A 16,974-nucleotide genomic window follows, 5' to 3' on the forward strand; every position below is an offset into this window, starting at 1 on the left:
CTCTCTGTTATTAATGACACCTCTCTCCGTCGTCGCGTAGCCTCCTTGCGTTCCAGCACACACAGACAGTCAACGACACCCCCTTCCTTCATCATGGCGGCCCCTCTCAACGTGTTGATGGTAAGGCCTCCAAGCTTGCCCAAAGATTGAAACGAGCCCATTGGGCTGACAGTGCATCGCCAACACAGGTCGGCACCGGCGAGTACACGACTGGCTTCGTGGGCGGCGGTGCTTCCGGCTCCGACAAAAAGGTGGGCGTCGTCGGCCTCACGCTCTTTGACCTGCGGCGGCGAGGCAAGGTCGGCAAGCTGGGCATGGTCGGCGTCAACGGCAAGAAGTTTCCCCAGATTCGTATGTCTCTCTAGCTGTTTCTTTTTGCAAAGATGGTCGTGATCACAGGGAGAGAGAAGAGAAGAGAAGCGGAGAGGAGAGAAGAGACAGAGAGACAGAGTAGAGACTCACTGCTACCCAGGGGAACACCTGCACAAAAACATCACGCAGGTCTACAACAACCTCGACACCTCGTTCGACTCGTTCCCCGACAACAACACGGTCGACGCCGACGCCTACAAGGCCGCCATCGACCAGCTCAAGCCCGGCGACGCCATCACCATCTTCACCCCCGACCCGACGCACTTCCCCATCGCCCTCTACGCCATCGAGCGCGGCATCCACGTCCTCATCACCAAGCCCGCCGTCAAGCTGCTCGAGCACCACCAGGAGCTGTCGCGCAGGGCCAAGGCCAAGGGCGTCCACGTCTTCGTCGAGCACCACAAGCGCTTCGACCCGGCCTACTCGGACGCCCGCTGCAAGGCGCGGTGGCTCGGTGACTGGAATTATTTTTACTCGTACATGGCGCAGCCTAAGTCGCAGCTCGAGACGTTCAAGTCGTGGGCCGGCAAGGAGTCGGACATTTCGTACTACCTCAACAGCCACCACGTGGACGTCTGCGACTCCATGGTGCGCCAGCGCGGCTACCTGCCCGTCAGGGTGTCGGCGACGTCGTCCAAGGGCGTGGCCACGGGGCTGGGCTGCGTCGACGGCACCGAGGACACCATCTCGCTGCTCGTCACCTGGGAGCTGCAGGGCCAGCCCGGCAAGCGCGCCATCGCCGTCTACACGTCGTCGTGGACCGCGCCCCAGCGCGCCGGCGTCCACACCAACCAGTACTTCCACTACCTGGCCCGCGACGGCGAGATCCGCGTCGACCAGGCGCACCGCGGCTACGACGTCGCCGACGACCGCGCCGGCCAGATCCAGTGGTTCAACCCCTTTTACATGCGCTACGCCCCGGACGAGGACGGCAACTTCAACGGCCAGACGGGCTACGGCTACATCTCCATTGAGAAGTTTGTCGACGGCTGCCGCGCGGTCAACGAGGGCAGGGAGACGCCCGCCGATCTCGACGCAAAGGGCCTGCCGACGCTGGACAATACCATTGCCACGACGGCCATTCTCGAGGCCGGACGGCGGAGCATTGACGAGGGGCGCGAGATTCAGATTGTGGTGGAGGATGGCGTGTGGAAGCTGGTGTAACGGGAATGAATTTGGCCAATGATGATGAACGAACAAAAATAAAACTAGAGAAGACTGTTTATGTCTGTTGGGTCAATTTGTTGTGCCTGAAGTGAAGCCGTCTTTTTGCTTGTGTTGTCGTGATGTTCATTGTCTTCTATAGGTGGGGGTTAACATGTGCTGAGGTGTATGTATGTACTCTGATGGAGGAGACTAGGTGAACCCACTACTACTAGCAGCAAATTCTGTACATAATCTCACACTCACCACCAGACAGCTCAACCCTTCAAACACCCCATCAAAGGAAAAGACAACAAAAACAAGACTCCAAACAAAATGCCAGACGACGACGACGACAACGACAACCTCTTTTCCACCAACCAGCCCTCCATCTCCAGCCTCCTCACCCAACTCCGCCGCAGCACCCTCACGCCTCGCAACCGCCTCCAGAGCATCCACGCCGACGCCTCCTTTGTCGCCGAGGTCGCCTCTGCATTTCCCACCTACCCTTCCTATTCCCCTTCCCCTTCCTCTTCTTCCGCCTTACCAGCATCATCTGGACCAGGATATGATGATGGTGCGAAAAAGAAGAGACAAAGGAGAAATAGGCCGCTGGTGGCAAACGAGCGCTGCGGAAGCTGGTACATTCCTCCCGGGAAAAAGGACGGCAGCGCCTATTTCAAAAGCACGGACGGCCATGAGCGGGCGTGGAAGTTTAGCACAAGGAGGCTGAATTTACATCTGATTGACATGATTGAGAAGAATGACGGGTGCGTCTTGCTCTATATCACTTTGTCGTCCCCCCTTCTCTCTCTCTCAGCTTCATACCCAGCGTCTCTCTCTTACGGTTCGCCTATATGAAGCTTTCAGCTAACATGATCATATACACAACCAGCATCATCATCGTAGACTCTACCCGTCGCGGCAAACGCAAGTCCCTCACCTCTCCAAAAAAAAAACCCCATTCATCTCAAAATCTCATATCAAACACTAACATTGCCGACAGGAATGCCAGACGCCCTCTCCACCACAATCCCCATCTGGTGCACCGTCCTCAACCTCGCCCTCCTCCCATCCCACCCCCTGTCCTCCAAGCTCTTCCTCCCCCCTTACCTCCCCGCATCAACCCACGCCCAAATCACCGCCCTCATACCCTCCTTCCTCTCTTCCCTCAAGGAGCTCAACCTCAACCTGCCCACGTCCCTCACGAAGCCCCTCCGTCCGCTATGGATCACGCAGGACTCTTCCCTCCCTTCACCACCACCCTCAGGTGACTCAGAAGAAGAAGAAGACGATCTCGATCAAGACCAGGGCGTCATCTTCCAAGACTACAGACCCGTCATTTGCTGCACCGCCAGCAGGCGAGTCGTCGGCAGCGAGGTCGACCAGGGGGGCTACATCCAGGGCGCCGGCGACGACACGGAGAACTGGGCCATGGGACTGACGCCCGACGTCTTCTGGTCCAATGCCGATGCTCTGCTCTCCGCATCAGACGCTGAGCTGCCCGAGCTCATACCCAAGCTAGTTCAAGAGGCCAAGACTGCCAGGACATCAGCAGCTCCTTCGGGGGTGGGCGGTGCCGAAACCCAGGCTTGCCTTCCGAGAAAGCAGCTCACGCCGTACATCTCCGTCCGAGCTCTATCACCCCTCGACCTTGCATCGTCACCGCCATCGCCAACAACACCTTCGTCTCCATCATCAGAGGAAACGAAAGACAAGGCACCAACTGAATGCCTCATCCTCCTCACCGAAATCCAAACCCCAAAGGAATCATGGCTCCTCTCCCCGACGCTGCTTCGCGTCGGCCTCGGCAAGCACAAGACGGCCAGTCGGAACCTCCGCCTCGCCCTCTCTGACATCTGCTCCTTTGCCGCCGAATTCCTCCACAAGGCCAACAACAACAACAACAACAACAACAAGCAGCAACAACAACAAGTCGCCAATGTCGTTTCAGACGATGCGACGGGCAGCGATGGGGGGCAGCAGCAGCAGCAGCAGCCGCCGCCTCAAATTGTCGTCGCCTGTGACTCGGGCAGGGACCTCTCCGTGGGCGTCGCCCTCGCTCTGTCATGCTACTTGTTTGACGACAAGGGTCGACCCCGTGATCCTGGTGAGGGCCCGTCGTTCACCAAGACGCTGGTCAAGATGAGGCTTGGGGCGGTCATGACGGCGTATCCCGAGGCGAATCCGAGCAGGAACACGCTGCAGAGCGTGAATAGCTTCTTGATGGACTGGAGGAGCTAGCCTTGAGAACTTGTACTGTTCACGTTGATACCTAGGTATGATACATAGGTAGAGAGAGCTGGGGTTCAACAAGCGTCAATTCGTTGCGTCATATCTATTCATATCTAGCCTTGCCATTTTGTTGGTCCTTCTTGACCATCTTCTCGTGATCCTGCATGAACCACGCCAACAAGAAAAGCGTAAATCATCAAGTGCCCAGCTCCTCCAATGTCTCTGATATCATAGACCTTTCAAGCCGTCAAAGAAAAAAAAAGGGGGTAAAAGAGAAGAAAGAAAAATCTACACCTCGCCACTCTCAATCTTGGCCAACGCCGCCGGAAACTCGCTCCAGTCCCGCATAATCACGACCGCGCCCGCATCCCGCAACACCTTCTCCATCTCGTCCTTCTTGCTGTCCGCATACGGGCCCACGTACCCAATCGTCTTGATGCCCGCCCTCGTGGCGCTCAGCGTGCCGCTCTTGCTGTCCTCCACCGCGACGCTCTCGTCAGCGCTCTTGCCCAGCTTCTGGAGCGCGTGCAGGTAAATGGCGGGATCGGGCTTGCTCGTCGGCTTGTCCAGCGACGTGGCCGCCGAAAACACCACGTCGCCCTGGAAGAAGCGGTCCTGGCCGACCTTTTCAATCGACGCGCGCACGCGCCGCAGCGCAGACGACGACACCACCGCCAGCTGGTACTTGCCCGCCCGCTGCAGGGCCTCGAGCTGCTCGTCGACGCCCGGGCACGGCCGCAGCGCCGCCTTGAGCTTGGCGATGACGGCGTCCTCTTCTTGCAGCACGTACTTTTCGAGGTCCTCGGGCGAGATGTCGATGCCGTGCGTCTTCTGCAGGGTGAGCAGCATGCCGCGGAAGTTTTGGCCGACGAATTCCTGGATCAGCGTCTCGCCCGTGAACTGGACGGTCACGTTGCGCTCGGCGCAGATCTTGTTGATGAGGTCTGCGCAGGCCTCGAAGGCGAGCTCCTCGGAGAGGACGAGGGTGTTGTCGCAGTCGAAGAGGAGGGCTTTGATCTGGGGGGGTTCGGAGTTTGGTCAGCTGTTGCTGTTGGGGAAGAAAGGGGGAGAGGGAAGGCTGATTCGATGGGATGGAGATGTGGCTTACTTCAGGCATTTTGGGCAATTCAAGGGGGGGTTTGTTTCTTTGATCTTTACAAGAGAGGATGTTGAGAAAGGGAGAGAAAAGGAGAGATTGGATCTTGTAACACCACGAGAGTCGACGTTTGTCTATGTATGAAGGAGGAGAAAGAAAAGATGGAGGAAAGTGGAAGGAAGATCAAGAGGGAAGGCATCAAGTATATAAGCCAAGGTAAGCCAAGCCCAAACTCGGGCTCCCCCACACCCGTCAGAGAAAAAGGCACCAGGGCCTCACACTCAGCCAGCTGTACAATTACCTCATGTGAAACTCGGCGAGGGAAATACTTTTACATTACATACTCTAGGACGTGTGGAACGGTAATTTGCACACATCTCGCCTGGCAGGTGGATGTATATATCGTTTTGAAATCTTGTTTGTTTCCATATCATGGAGGACACTTCATTACTACCTACGTATAAGCGTCTTCTTGACGAAGCCTCCAGAAACACAGTCAAAGCATTACATGTATTTATCATGCATCACTCGTCCCCATCGAGCTGAACCCTGACCCCAATCCAACAAACAATATGCTATGCTCTTCTACACACACACACTCTCTCTCTCTCTCTCTCTCTCCTCTGCCCTCCATTGCTGTACCTCGTCCGCCCTCTCTCTCCTCCAAACATCACCATCACCCATCACCGATTTACCTGCTTTTTCCCGCTGTCCCTGTCCACTAACATGCCTCCCCCCCTGTCAAAACACCGTCCCTCTTTACCCCTCCCCTCCCCCTCGCAGCCCACAGTGTCGTCATCGCCCCTCTCTCCACCCCTGCAAGAGAAAACGAGGCCTCGTCTAAGTGTGCTCCATGCTACCTCCGAATTTGTCACGGCAACCTCTTTGCAACTTGTGCCTGAGGATGACAGAAGAGCCTTGAACATCGGTACCTAGTCCATAAACCCGAGTTATAATATCCCACTGCTCAACCGAAAGCTTCCAAAAGGCCATCTTCCGATAGCATCATAGAAATCACCCTAATTCTACTCGACTCAACAGCGTGAAAGTGACAACACAAAGTAGTAATCAATCCAAAGTGTTGTTGGGTTTCCATTATCATGATCATCCTCCCAAGCTGCTCGTGACCATCCACCTTGAAACGCAACCTCTCGCAGCTCGACACGCCCGTTGTGGCTGAGACCCGGCATGTAAGGGCTTTCTCCAGCACATCACCTGCATCTCCCCAGGTCCTTCACGACCGCCAAATATGACATGTTGAAAGTGCAAAATGAATGATGATAACCACAGATCATATCAAACACAAGTGTCAGTTGGAACTGCATGCAGGGCAAAGCTATTTACAGTCATGGTCACGTAGGGCACGCGGTTATAAACAGCTAGAATAGGCTACCGAGACGCAGTGTGTGTATCAAAAGCAATGACATTTTCCTCCGCTGTCAAACCAAACCCCCCCGGTGCTGTATCACCGCAACACCGGCTTCGACATCATTGTACTGTGTATCAATCCATCGCACTTGCTCGGCTACAAAATCCTGGGTGATATCGTCTCACTCGCGTCAACAGAGAAATCCACCGCGTGCCTTGAACTCTGCCAGTAATGCATCCCTAAACGCCTCTACTCCTAAAGTCAATGCCTCTTGTCATTACAAAAGGTGATTGCAGAAAGGAACAAAACAGTAAGAAAAAAAAAGCAAAAAGGAAACAGTGGAAAACACGCCGGCTTTCATCGTCATCGTCAGCGGCATGTAACGGCTGTCAGGGTGTGCCTGGTTGCGCGGGCATTCAGTCCCGACCTTGTGCACAAAGGGTCGCGCGGCTCGGTTCTCGAGGTCCTGTTCATGTCCCGCATACCAAGCCCTCTCTGTCTTTGTGTCGATTTTTTGCGTATCGTTTTAGTGTTGAAACTCTTTCAGGCATTGCAAGCAAGCGTTTGAAGAGCATCCCATTGCAACTCTTACAAAATCTCCTTGAGCTTCTGCTTCTGCTCTGGCGTCAGGCTCGTAGGGAAGTTGACCTTGTACCGGACGATAAAGTCGCCGCGCTGGCCGGGCTTCTTCGACAGGGGCATGCCCAGTCCGGGATACCGATCTTCGCTGCCGGGCTGCGTGGGGCCGCCCTTTTCTATGCTGATCTGCTTGCCGTCAATGGTCGAGACCACCCGCTTCCATCCGGTCAAGGCCTCCTTCAAGTCCAGAGTGACCGTGTGCACGACGTCATTGTCCTCTCGCTTGAACAAGGGATGCTCTTTCTGTAAGCCAGTGGGTTAGCGGATTCTATTCGAGACACATTCCAAGGAACCATCGATTCGGATAATCAGAGAAACTTACCTCTTCGACAATAAAGTGCAGATCCTGTCTACCACCCTCGACTTGGTCACCAACTCCGTTAAACTTGATCTTTGAACCCTTCTTCAAGCCAGGCTTGATGGGTACTTCGAGGATCTGATCGGTCTGCACGCGCTTGCCAGTTTCATCAAACGTCTTGCGCTTGATCTTCATCTTCTTCGTAGTTCCGCTGTGCAGCTCCTCCAGAGTCAGGGGCAGGGGCCGCTCAACCGTCGTAATCTCGGGCGTGGGCTCGCGCCGGGGCTGCGCATCGGCAAAGTTGGACCTCGTCCTTGTCCGGCTTGGCCGCGGGCCGCCGGCGCCGCCAAACGACGAGAAGAAGCCAAAGTCGTCATCGTCGCCGCCGCCGCCGGTGTGCATGCCGCCGCTGCGCGTGAACTCTGCAAACAGGTCCTCGGGGTTCATGAAGTTGTAGCCCTTGCCGCCGCCGCCGCCGGTGCTGAAGTGGAAGGTCCTGGCACCGCCGCCGCCCGGCATGCCGCCGCCAAAGTCGAAGCCGGCGAAGCCACCAGGCATGCCGCCGGCGCCGGCAAACGGGTTGGCACCTGGAGTCGCGCCCTCAGGCGGGGGGGCACCACCGCGCAGCAGGAACTCGAGGCCATACTGGTCGTAGATCTTGCGCTTCTCCGGGTCGGACAGGATCTCATAGGCTTGCGAGCACTCCTTGAACTTTTCCGAGGCGTTGGGGTTGTCCTTGTTCTTGTCGGGGTGCCACTTCAGAGCAGCTTTTCTGTTGCGCAGGTTGTGGTCAGCATCAGGCTTTCGTCTCTTTTTGTGTCCGTCTTGAGGTCGTGTGATGGTAGTAGCTGGTTAGGCGGGATAGCTGTGGTGGTGGGGGGTGGAAGTGTCATGCCAATAGCCGTTTGTTGGCCCAATTGCCACCCAGCCGCCAGCTTGTTTTACGCCCAGGTATGACGACAGACAAGGGTCGAGCGCAGCCAGCAGATGGGGGAAATGGGAAGCAAGAACAAAAACGAAACCAGTGACTTACCTGTATCCTTTCTTGATCTCGTCCTGAGAAGCGTCGGGCTTGACGCCCAGGGTGTCGTAGAGCTTGGTCTCCTTCACCATGGTGATGATGGAAATGGGTCGGAAGCTGTCTACTATGTAGCAGTGGGGGGACCGAACCCAGCTATTGCCACGGGAAGTGAAGCGTTAAGAATCAATGCAAGACACGAGACGTGGAATCGTTGAGGAATGATTGCAAAAAGAGCAGGGAATAAATGGTGATGTCGCTCTTTTTATTCTGGATGGAAAACGTGGAGATGAGGGGTGGGTGAAGGTGGGAAAGAATAGAGGTGAAGAACAAAGGTAGAGCAGCGTTTCGAAGAAAGAAGGAATCGGGCTGTACCTCAGGTATGTATAGGTGAGAAATGGAGGGGAAACTGGGGAGAAACAAAGAGTGAGAGCGGAAAACCAAGAAGTGAGAAGAAGAAGTGAGCACGTCCTCGCCCGCTACTAATATTGCCGCCAGTGGTCAGGCTACAGGCCACAGGCCACAGGCCACAGCACCACAAAGGTGAGCCGGTTGGTGGGGCCGCCGCCAATTGCTGGGACCTTGTAGAAGCTTCCCGGCCACCCAGGCGATGACGCACGACGGCCGTGATGGAATATGTAGGTATGGACTGAAAATGAGCGTCAGGAGTATGTATGTATTATCGTGTGCTTCCTTTTTGGATCGGCGGGGAAATATTAAGTACGGAGGAGGCTGGCGACTAATTTGCACCGAGGTGTTTTTCTTAACATACTGGCAGGGCCAGTCTTGATGATGATGATTATGAGAAGCAGGGACGACATGATGCTCTCTATTTGTACTCGCACGAACCTCTAGGTAGGGAGCAGTCGAGGATGCGGCTTTGCTTGGCCAACGACCTTTACGAATTCTAGACCACCAATCACTACTCACATTCAAGGGGATGATAAGACGGCAAAGAGGCCAAAGAGAGGGAAGAAAAGAGGTGGCGGCGCGGACAACGGTGTCAAATAAGATGGATGCGATGTGATTGATGCACGGAAAACAGCGTGCAGCGTGCAGCTTCACGACGCAGGCCAGCGCAGCAACAGGATGGCAATCCATATATTACATCTCCCCCTACCTACACCTCCGCACGCTGTGCTGATGCAGCAGATTGGAGGATTCTCAAGAAGGGATTCAAGAAATTGAGGGGACGCCGATAAAGAAGGAGACGGCAACGATATTATTTTTTGCTCCCTCTCTCTCTATGGACGAGCTGAACTGGTTGGCAGCGGGTGAGCTCTCCTCCCTGTTCGGGTCGCCTGGAGAAAGTGGCTCGGAGTTTGGGGCCGGTGATGGCATCTTCTTTTTCGCCCTTTGATGGACGATGCACGGCGTTGACCTCTCAACTCCGAGGGCTATTCTCCGCCTATTCTGCCATTACCTCCGACCTCTCTTCTCCATCTCGTCTCAAAGAATAGACAGTCTACCATAGATATGCACAGCCTCATGGCACGGCTATCACCAATCCCTCAATCCTCCTCCTCCTCCTCCCCCTCCAACCACACCCGAAACCCATCCGCCCCCCGCCAACCGCTGCAAGCAAAAACCATCAAATGGATCCCTACTGTACGAGTACATGTAAAAACAGCTCGCTGGCAGCACTAGACCCCAGTCGGCAATGACCCGTCAAAAAGACGCAACCCGACGGCCGAAACAACACACACTCTCTCTTCTTCCCGTCAAATCATCAGCTGCCGATGCGCTGTCTATCAAACATTGCGAATGAAACCCGCGTTTCCCCTCCTCCTCCTCATCCCGCTCATCAGAAAGCCCCAGCCACTCCAAATATCCTCAAATCACATCAGGACGTAGTATCGAAATAAACATAAACAATGACAAATTTCCTTTTTGTTCATTTGCCCCTGCATTGTCTGGTGAAATGCTTCTCAGGATGTGCGCTTCAACTCCAGGTATCTCTGCCTTATTGGAGATACTAAGGCTAAGGTACCCAGGAACATTTCAGTAAATTCATACTATACGATGATACATGCCACCTTTGCTCAGAACACGCGATAGCATTAACATTGCATTCTGAGCTACTCGGCTGAAATAAGACACTACGAGAGAATTTTTCGCTCAAACGACATCAGGCAAGCTGTAGCACCATCGTGAGCGATATCCTGTCACAATCGTACGTTGGGTACCTACATACAGTCCTCGTGCAGCTTTCAGGCAAGCTTCCTGCTGTAGCTCCTCTCCACGCTCATGGAACCTTCTAGAAGCTTCCATTTGCTCACCCAGTCAAACCACCGCAACTCGAAATGTTCGCGGCTCCAGATCATACTGAGACACTGAGACAGGGACGGCTCCCACGTGTATCTAAGGTATCTAATGAACCGACGCGGTTTCCCAAGTAGATGGGAGTGAATTCACACAATCGACTAACAAGGCAAGGCAACAATGCAATGCAATGCAAAACCAACTTGCAGGCCGCTGAAATATGCTACAATGCCAGTCAAAACCATCAATAGCAAAACCCTTTTGCTCTAGGAGAAACCCCCCCTCCACTGCCAATTGATGGCCCTTCCTCAGTAAGGTTCCTTTCCTGAAAAATTCATTCCAAAGGCAACCCGCAGGACTGGATTTTGGCCCTTTGCCTTCGCTGCAAAACATCGAGCCGTATACAACTTCTTGCACTGCGTCTACTCCTGGGCATCCGGAATCTCCATGTCCATGCTCAACTCCCTGCCTCCATCGTTCCCCAGCGGTGGCGGCCGTACAAGTGACGGTGGTCTAACCCGCTCTTGCATCTCGGGGGCCTTGGTCGCCGCATCTTCTACGTGGCTCTCCTTGGGAGGAGTAGTAGTTGTAGTAGGGTTTTGCACTTCACCCTCTTCCGCCGCCAACGTGTCTGGAGTCAGAGTTGCAGACTCGACCGTCATCTGCGCCTGGTCCCGGTTTGGCAAGGGTGGCGGGATTCCATGACCTCCAAATGGTGCCTCTGTGCTGGAACCGCCAACGTATTCGAGTGTCTCTTGAGACATTTCTCCCAGCTCCTGCTCCATTCGGTCGTCAAATACAGGCTCAAACGGGTTCCTGTCCTCGCTACCAATCGACGCTCGGTTGGTGTCCATGGAGTCCATGCTATCTCGATGCTTTCTCTTAGAAGGAGAGATTGGGTCCGGATACCTCCTTTCATCCCTGCTGTCCGGCGCGGGCTTCTTAAGCTCCTGGCGGAAAGCCTTGTTGTCCGACCTGACAAACATGTTCAGAGCATCCGACAAGGGCGCCTTCGGAGTAGAGACTGCCTCTTCCGTGGCGTATACGAGCACCGGTACCTTCGTTTCGTGCCAAATGTCTCTCAGGACTCTCTCGACTTCTACTTTCTACAGGGAGGAAGGGGGAAGCGTTAGCATGATACTTGTCCATGTTGTGAAAAAAGGACTGCAAGCCACGTACCTCTGACCTGACCGGCACATCCTCGTGGGGACAGTATTCTAGCCGCCACCACTGATCAACTGCTGGTTTCAGATCTTCTGTTTCCGTAGACTCCGGCTCCAGACGTTGGCAGACGTAAATCACATCTCTCTCGGTCGCCACGCCTCGCAGCTGATACTTTTTGCATGTCATTGGCTTTGGTCGGCCTTGTTTGTCTGGGTCTGTCAGGAGCCTTCCCAAAAAGCGTTGCTTAGCTTGAAGCTGCTCTAGCTGAGCACGGAGGTCTATAATGGCACATTAGTATACGATTCTGGCCGTCTTCTCTTTGAGGGGTTTCAATCTCGTTACCTTGTGTTTTTGCTTCCATATCGGACAGTATCCGCTGTGTCAGTAAAAGCACGTCGTTGACCTGTCCGGAAAGATTGACCTGCTCCTCGGTCATTTGACACGGAGCATCCCGATAGTTGGGATACTTGCTCGTGTCGAATCCCGCAGCCTCCATGCCTTGGAAGCGCCCAGCAGTCTCAAGGTAGTCGGAAAACGCCTTCCATTGGCCCTGAGCCTCGCGAATCATGTCCAGCTTGTTGAACGACAGCTGATTCCAGTCATCCTGCCATTCCTGAAGGCGCCGCTCCTCCGTGGTCACACTATCAATCGCATTCTTGGTATCTAAAATCGCCATGGCAATCTTTCTGGCCTCCTCCTTGCGGCTGGCTAGATAACGCTCCGGGTATAGATGTGTTGGAATGTCGAACGAGTCTTGGGGACCGTGGTTACCGACCTTGATGACAAGAACCTCGCCCATTTTCCTAAAGGTGGCGATTTTGGCCTTTTCGTCTGCATCGTGCCACGACAGTATGTCGCTCCACATCATGTGGTCAAGAGCTTCGTAGAGAGTCTTGATGTGAGCGTAATCGCCCCTCGAATGGTCAAAGCTGAGCACACCAAATTTGGCCTCTTGGTGGACCACATCATCGTCCACGTCGAGCAAGATGGCCTCTTGATATAACGGTTGCAGCTCATCGCTGGTGTCTCCCAGCCTGGCATAAAACTGCTTCTCCATGCCAGATTTTGGGTCTGGGATCAACTCCGCTAGCGTGCTGACCGTTGCATAGCTCCTCTCGGTCGCGTCGAGAAACGCCATAAGTCGATGGAGTTCCTCGTCAAAGTGAGGCTTCATCACAGAACCGTCGCCCTGTGCCGTCCCGTCGGCGTACACTTGGCGAAGAGCCTCCGGCGGTAGAATCTCCTGTCCATTCCACCATTCGCTGTTGAACCCGTATGAATTCGCAGGAGAACCATATTGTAGGAGGATATTTCTCGCCAATGGGATCTGATGAAGGATCGTCAGCATCCCCCCCAGGCTGTGGAATCCCTCAGAGCTGGACCCCTGCACTAAAAATGCTGGGCTTGCAGGATCTCGCTTCCTTTGAGATGGCAACGGGGCATTTTTCAGCTGCGAACTGTTCTGTCCAGCAATGACCATAGCCCAGTTATCCTGATCGTAGTCGGAGCGGTTCGCGGGGCCAAAGTACGGCGTTGAAGTCGACTGGTCAATGATGCCGGTCTCTTGTGGAGGAAGAGACAGCCCCGCTTCCTGTGCCGATTCTCGCAATGCTCGCTGCATATCCTCGTCCTCTTGAGAATGAATGTTGTTCCCTCCTGTTGGTCATATCAGATTTAGTCTTTCGGAATTGGGGACAGGGGGCGCAGAGCACTACCTGCTGTGTCACCCGCAGACCACTCAATCATCCTGCCGAGCGGGGATCTGTTGTTGGATCGCGAGGGGGGTCTTGACGGTGCTCCAGCGGTATAACTAGGCGGAGGCGTCACTCCCTGTATGATATCATTGCCGTTTAGTGATTCAATGTGGAATGCTACCCCAGAGCGTCAGCCATCAGACGGTTCTCATCCATGCAGTAGGACGCCATGCATACAAACGCCAGCATTGTTGCTGTTCGCACCGTCTCTATCCGCAGAAAACATGGACTCGTTCCACACCGAGGTATACTTTTGTCGAAACTGCGGTCTCCATGTCAGTAACGTGCTGTTCGGCCATCTGATTGCTCGCAGAGGGGGGTGTGGTGGAGTCGCATACGCTCTCGGAGTTGTCAAAGTATTGCATGACGACGGTCTCGACGTTTCGATTGTTATTCTGCATCCCGTTAGCTACCGCAACGAGGTTGCCACGAAACACACACAAACCTTGAGCGCATTGATGATCATTGCACGGTCGTCGATCGGGTTGAGGCCCGCAAAGTCGACGACCTGCGAGATGTCATCTTCGGAGGGCTCCATGGACGCCATGGCGACTGACGGCCGCTCGTAGCTCGGTATGGGCAAGAGTCGAGGTTGTCGAGGCGAAAAGAAACCGCTGTGCTTGATGTGAAGAGTCGACTTCTCGGACCTGAAGAAGGCCTGGATCTAAGTCCTGTCCCTGTGCCCTCTGCTTCTCTGCCACTCTGCCTCTCTGCCTCTCCCCTCTCGTTTGGCGGGACAGGAATGGTGAAGCCTAGCCCCAGAACGGCCGTCGTGCGCAAGCCAGAGACATGAACGAAGCTATCGAGTCCGGCGATCCCAGGCGAGCAAAGAGAGACAAAGGTCGAGAAAAGCAGCAACGAAGAGTGAATGAGCGATGCAAGCAAGCTGCGCAAGCTCTCGCCTAGCAGACAGCTGGAAGGTAGGTAGCTGTGGATGTTGGTGAGCCGAGTTACGGTAAGTTGCAGCGGTCATTTATTAGGTAAGGTCCATGCATGTGAGCAACCCGAGTGACGCTGGGCTGGGCTGGGCGATAAGATAAGAGGCGGGTGGCAGCGGTGGACTCGGGGGATCGATGAGGGGCAGCCAGGTAGGTACTAAGGAATCAAAGCAGCTGAGTGCTTGTAATGCTGCAGAACATACATGTTACTGCATGAGATATCCATTCCAGGTTGTTTATTAGTACTAGGTGCTGCTAAGGTAAGGTACATACTAGAAGCACGAGTCAAGAGGCAGCGGATTACTCGGATCAAATGACTTGGCATATATGCCGGTGATGAATCAGATGGCTAAGTAAGCTACCTAAGTGAGTGAGTACCTCTACATCAACCAGATGGGAACCCAATCTTGGTCATCTCAGCTTCACCTCTATTGATCCAATCAGTTTGATTCTCCTTGGCTGGTCGCTTTTGAATCACTTCTCCCAATGAGTAAATTAAACAGTTGTCTGTTATATGCTTGATGTACCAGCGCGTCTATACGCTTCTGTCTTCTAAGGTATGTATATGCTGCTCTCTGACTCGAGCCACAGTAAACGATTTAAAACACGCTAAGATGAGATGCAGGTGATGGCTCAAGAACGCAAAAGGAAAAGGGAGACGCAAAGCAAAGAAGGAGGAACAATAGACAGAAAACAAGGAACAATCCAGATCCCTCCGTGGTCCAAGAGTAGAAATGCCACGCCGTGACACCGAAACGTCTCGCTGGCTGCTTCCACGCCGCGGTGAAAACAAGCCGCCAAACGCCGTCAAAGGGATACGCTAGAAAGGTGGGCAGATAATAGGATGTCCGTCCGAGATTGGGCATGTTGTCACAGACCAGTCGTGCCCCTTGCTCCTCCTCGAAGGATCGCTTGACGCTTCAGCAGGCTAAGGGGGACGGACGTCTCGTAGGATCTCGAGATGCTCATTTGTCATCATCGTCCTCATCCTCTTCCTCTTCTTCGTCCTCAAAGTCCTCCATGTTTTCATCGCTGTCGCTTCCGCCAAAGTCTTCTTCCTCGTCTGACATGTTCCAGAAGTCCGAGTCATCCTCGACCGGCTTTACAGGTGCGGGAGTCAGTTCAGCCATGGTAGGCATATGCGCGCCCTCCGGGATATGCTTCTGGGTCGCCGCGACCGTGGCCTTGGCCAACGAGTTATACTCGGCGCGATTGTCTCGATATAATACACTAGCGTCGACGTTGGCCGCTGAGTTGATCTCAGGGTCGTCCAGTAAGAGGAGGACAGACCGAAGGACTGACTCGACTCCGTGGAGGACGTTCCACCGCTCACTCGCAAGTTCACCGGACTGCTCGTCTTCGCCGGGCTTGTGGAGGATGGAGATGCAAAGGTTGCCGTCGGGATACACGTTCGGGTGGATGATGTTGGGAGTGAGGAACTTGAACGCTGGTGGTTGGTACGGGTAGTCGGACGGAAATCTCATCTCGGCCTGGAAAGTCATGTCAGCCTGTCAGACCGTCCTGGCAGGACACGCTGCCACCGATGGGTGAAAGCTAGGCTGCCTTACCTTGAGAAAGGCCCCATGCCAAACGCTGTCAGGATTGACCACCCACAGACCGATCCTCCACTTGAGAAGGTTGGCCTCGTCTGTCTGTTACGCCTTGTGAGTAAGACGATTCCTGCGCAAGACAGGTTCCGATCGAGCCAGGAGCACCTACTGTGATGTCTACCCATTTCTCCTTCTGAAGAGACTGCAGCTCCTGCATAAGACGCTTCTGGGCCATGGTGCTGAAGTCTGTGTATGGATAATAATTGTTTATCTCGTCTCGTCTCCGGTTTCTTTTCTGCTCTTCGCTATTGCGCTCTTCTCAACACACGGAAACTACGGCGTCTGGTTGGGTATCGAGGAGGGCGATTCCAAGGGGCGGATGAACGGAGGGCCGCAGTTTGAGGACTCGATGTCGTCGTCCGCGGATAGGCGCTGGGGTGCGGCTGGGAGGCGTAGGAAGGGGGGCGGCAAGGGTCGTCAGATAGTCGCGGTTCAAGGTTTGAAGAGATAGAAGGGAGAGGCAAAGAAGAGAAGGATGACAGACTCTGGCGAGCCGACGAGGGTAGATCTGCTGGCGGAGGAATTCCCGAACCTCAGCCGAACGCGGCCACGGCGCCAGAGGAGTGACGGCATCAGGTGGCTGCAGCAGGTGACGGCCGCAGGTCCCGGGCGGTGAAACCTCTGGAGGCGCCTGTGGGCAGCGGCTAGAGTTCCATGGATGCCCCGTCGCATCGACCCCAGGACCCTCCCGTCTGCTGCAGGGGGGCTGTTGGCGCTGGACTTGGGGGGTGATTTCTGCCACTCTTTGTTAGGGGAAGTTGGATTAGGCGCCGTTTTACGGAAGACTCGCACCGTCATTGGCAGATGAGGTCACTGCCAAGTAACGCTCCCGGCGCGCTGGTTACTCGCGGTACTTGCTCGGTACCGATCAGCAGGGGTGAAGCCTGATTCAATGTCGGGTCCGATCCATCAAGAAACCGCTTCAAGTCGTGGCCTCGAGTCTGGATCAACCTTGCGTCTACACGAGTGATTTCCACCGCTATCAAGAATGACTACCTACCTTGAATTCTGCCGCCAGAAGGGATTCAATATAGCCGTTGATCTGACTACGGAGGAGCCCCGAGAGCTGCTAACTG

The 16,974-nt window shown here is 54.6% G+C and overlaps 6 protein-coding genes across 6 annotated transcripts; 2 read left to right on the plus strand and 4 right to left on the minus strand.

The window, feature by feature from the left end:
• Positions 1–8: 8 nt before the first annotated feature.
• On the plus strand, positions 9–1,544 carry TRIREDRAFT_47153 (uncharacterized protein). The gene is made up of 3 exons (XM_006964364.1): positions 9–120; positions 189–351; positions 473–1,544. Exons 1-3 carry the CDS (start codon positions 94–96, stop codon positions 1,534–1,536), a joined length of 1,254 nt encoding a protein of 417 aa, XP_006964426.1. The 5' UTR covers positions 9–93; the 3' UTR covers positions 1,537–1,544.
• A 307-nt stretch (positions 1,545–1,851) lies between these two features.
• Positions 1,852–3,759, plus strand: TRIREDRAFT_106276 (uncharacterized protein; the record flags this gene model as incomplete). The annotated part of the gene is made up of 6 exons (XM_006964407.1): positions 1,852–1,998; positions 2,104–2,285; positions 2,411–2,433; positions 2,522–3,144; positions 3,235–3,459; positions 3,514–3,759. The coding sequence occupies 6 exons, from the start codon at positions 1,852–1,854 to the stop codon at positions 3,757–3,759; spliced, it is 1,446 nt and encodes a 481-aa protein (XP_006964469.1).
• Positions 3,760–3,819: 60 nt separating this feature from the next.
• Positions 3,820–4,962, minus strand: TRIREDRAFT_77000 (uncharacterized protein). The gene is made up of 2 exons (XM_006964588.1): positions 4,859–4,962; positions 3,820–4,767 (listed from the first exon to the last, which is right to left on the minus strand). Exons 1-2 carry the CDS (start codon positions 4,865–4,867, stop codon positions 4,039–4,041), a joined length of 738 nt encoding a protein of 245 aa, XP_006964650.1. The 5' UTR covers positions 4,868–4,962; the 3' UTR covers positions 3,820–4,038.
• Positions 4,963–6,252: 1,290 nt separating this feature from the next.
• Positions 6,253–8,604, minus strand: TRIREDRAFT_22064 (uncharacterized protein). Its single transcript, XM_006964331.1, has 3 exons — positions 8,186–8,604; positions 7,177–7,924; positions 6,253–7,097 (listed from the first exon to the last, which is right to left on the minus strand). Exons 1-3 carry the CDS (start codon positions 8,263–8,265, stop codon positions 6,804–6,806), a joined length of 1,122 nt encoding a protein of 373 aa, XP_006964393.1. The 5' UTR covers positions 8,266–8,604; the 3' UTR covers positions 6,253–6,803.
• Positions 8,605–10,854: 2,250 nt separating this feature from the next.
• On the minus strand, positions 10,855–13,897 carry TRIREDRAFT_121319 (uncharacterized protein; the record flags this gene model as incomplete). Its single annotated transcript, XM_006964589.1, has 6 exons — positions 10,855–11,538; positions 11,612–11,874; positions 11,939–13,252; positions 13,312–13,426; positions 13,602–13,745; positions 13,796–13,897. 6 exons carry the CDS (start codon positions 13,895–13,897, stop codon positions 10,855–10,857), a joined length of 2,622 nt encoding a protein of 873 aa, XP_006964651.1.
• A 1,356-nt stretch (positions 13,898–15,253) lies between these two features.
• On the minus strand, positions 15,254–16,073 carry TRIREDRAFT_60000 (uncharacterized protein; the record flags this gene model as incomplete). The annotated part of the gene is made up of 3 exons (XM_006964590.1): positions 15,254–15,778; positions 15,857–15,940; positions 16,008–16,073. The coding sequence occupies 3 exons, from the start codon at positions 16,071–16,073 to the stop codon at positions 15,254–15,256; spliced, it is 675 nt and encodes a 224-aa protein (XP_006964652.1).
• Between the last annotated feature and the right edge of the window lie 901 nt (positions 16,074–16,974).

The sequence above is a fragment of the Trichoderma reesei genome (genome assembly GCF_000167675.1).
Source record: "Trichoderma reesei QM6a unplaced genomic scaffold TRIREscaffold_7, whole genome shotgun sequence".
NCBI classification, from domain to species: Eukaryota; Fungi; Ascomycota; class Sordariomycetes; order Hypocreales; family Hypocreaceae; genus Trichoderma; species Trichoderma reesei.

What these genes read in the sequence shown, in the direction of transcription:
- TRIREDRAFT_47153 (XM_006964364.1), top strand. Translation starts at nt 94, where the DNA reads ATGGCGGCCCCTCTCAACGTGTTGATG. An exon ending in CCCCTCTCAACGTGTTGATG is followed by an intron (nt 121 to 188) that starts GTAAGGCCTCCA and finishes TCGCCAACACAG; the next exon opens with GTCGGCACCGGCGAGTACAC. An exon ending in CAAGAAGTTTCCCCAGATTC is followed by an intron (nt 352 to 472) that starts GTATGTCTCTCT and finishes ACTGCTACCCAG; the next exon opens with GGGAACACCTGCACAAAAAC.
- TRIREDRAFT_22064 (XM_006964331.1), bottom strand. Translation starts at nt 8,265, where the DNA reads ATGGTGAAGGAGACCAAGCTCTACGACACCCTGGGCGTCAAGCCCGAC. An exon ending in GAGATCAAGAAAGGATACAG is followed by an intron (nt 7,925 to 8,185) that starts GTAAGTCACTGG and finishes CCTGCGCAACAG; the next exon opens with AAAAGCTGCTCTGAAGTGGC. An exon ending in TGCACTTTATTGTCGAAGAG is followed by an intron (nt 7,098 to 7,176) that starts GTAAGTTTCTCT and finishes ACTGGCTTACAG; the next exon opens with AAAGAGCATCCCTTGTTCAA.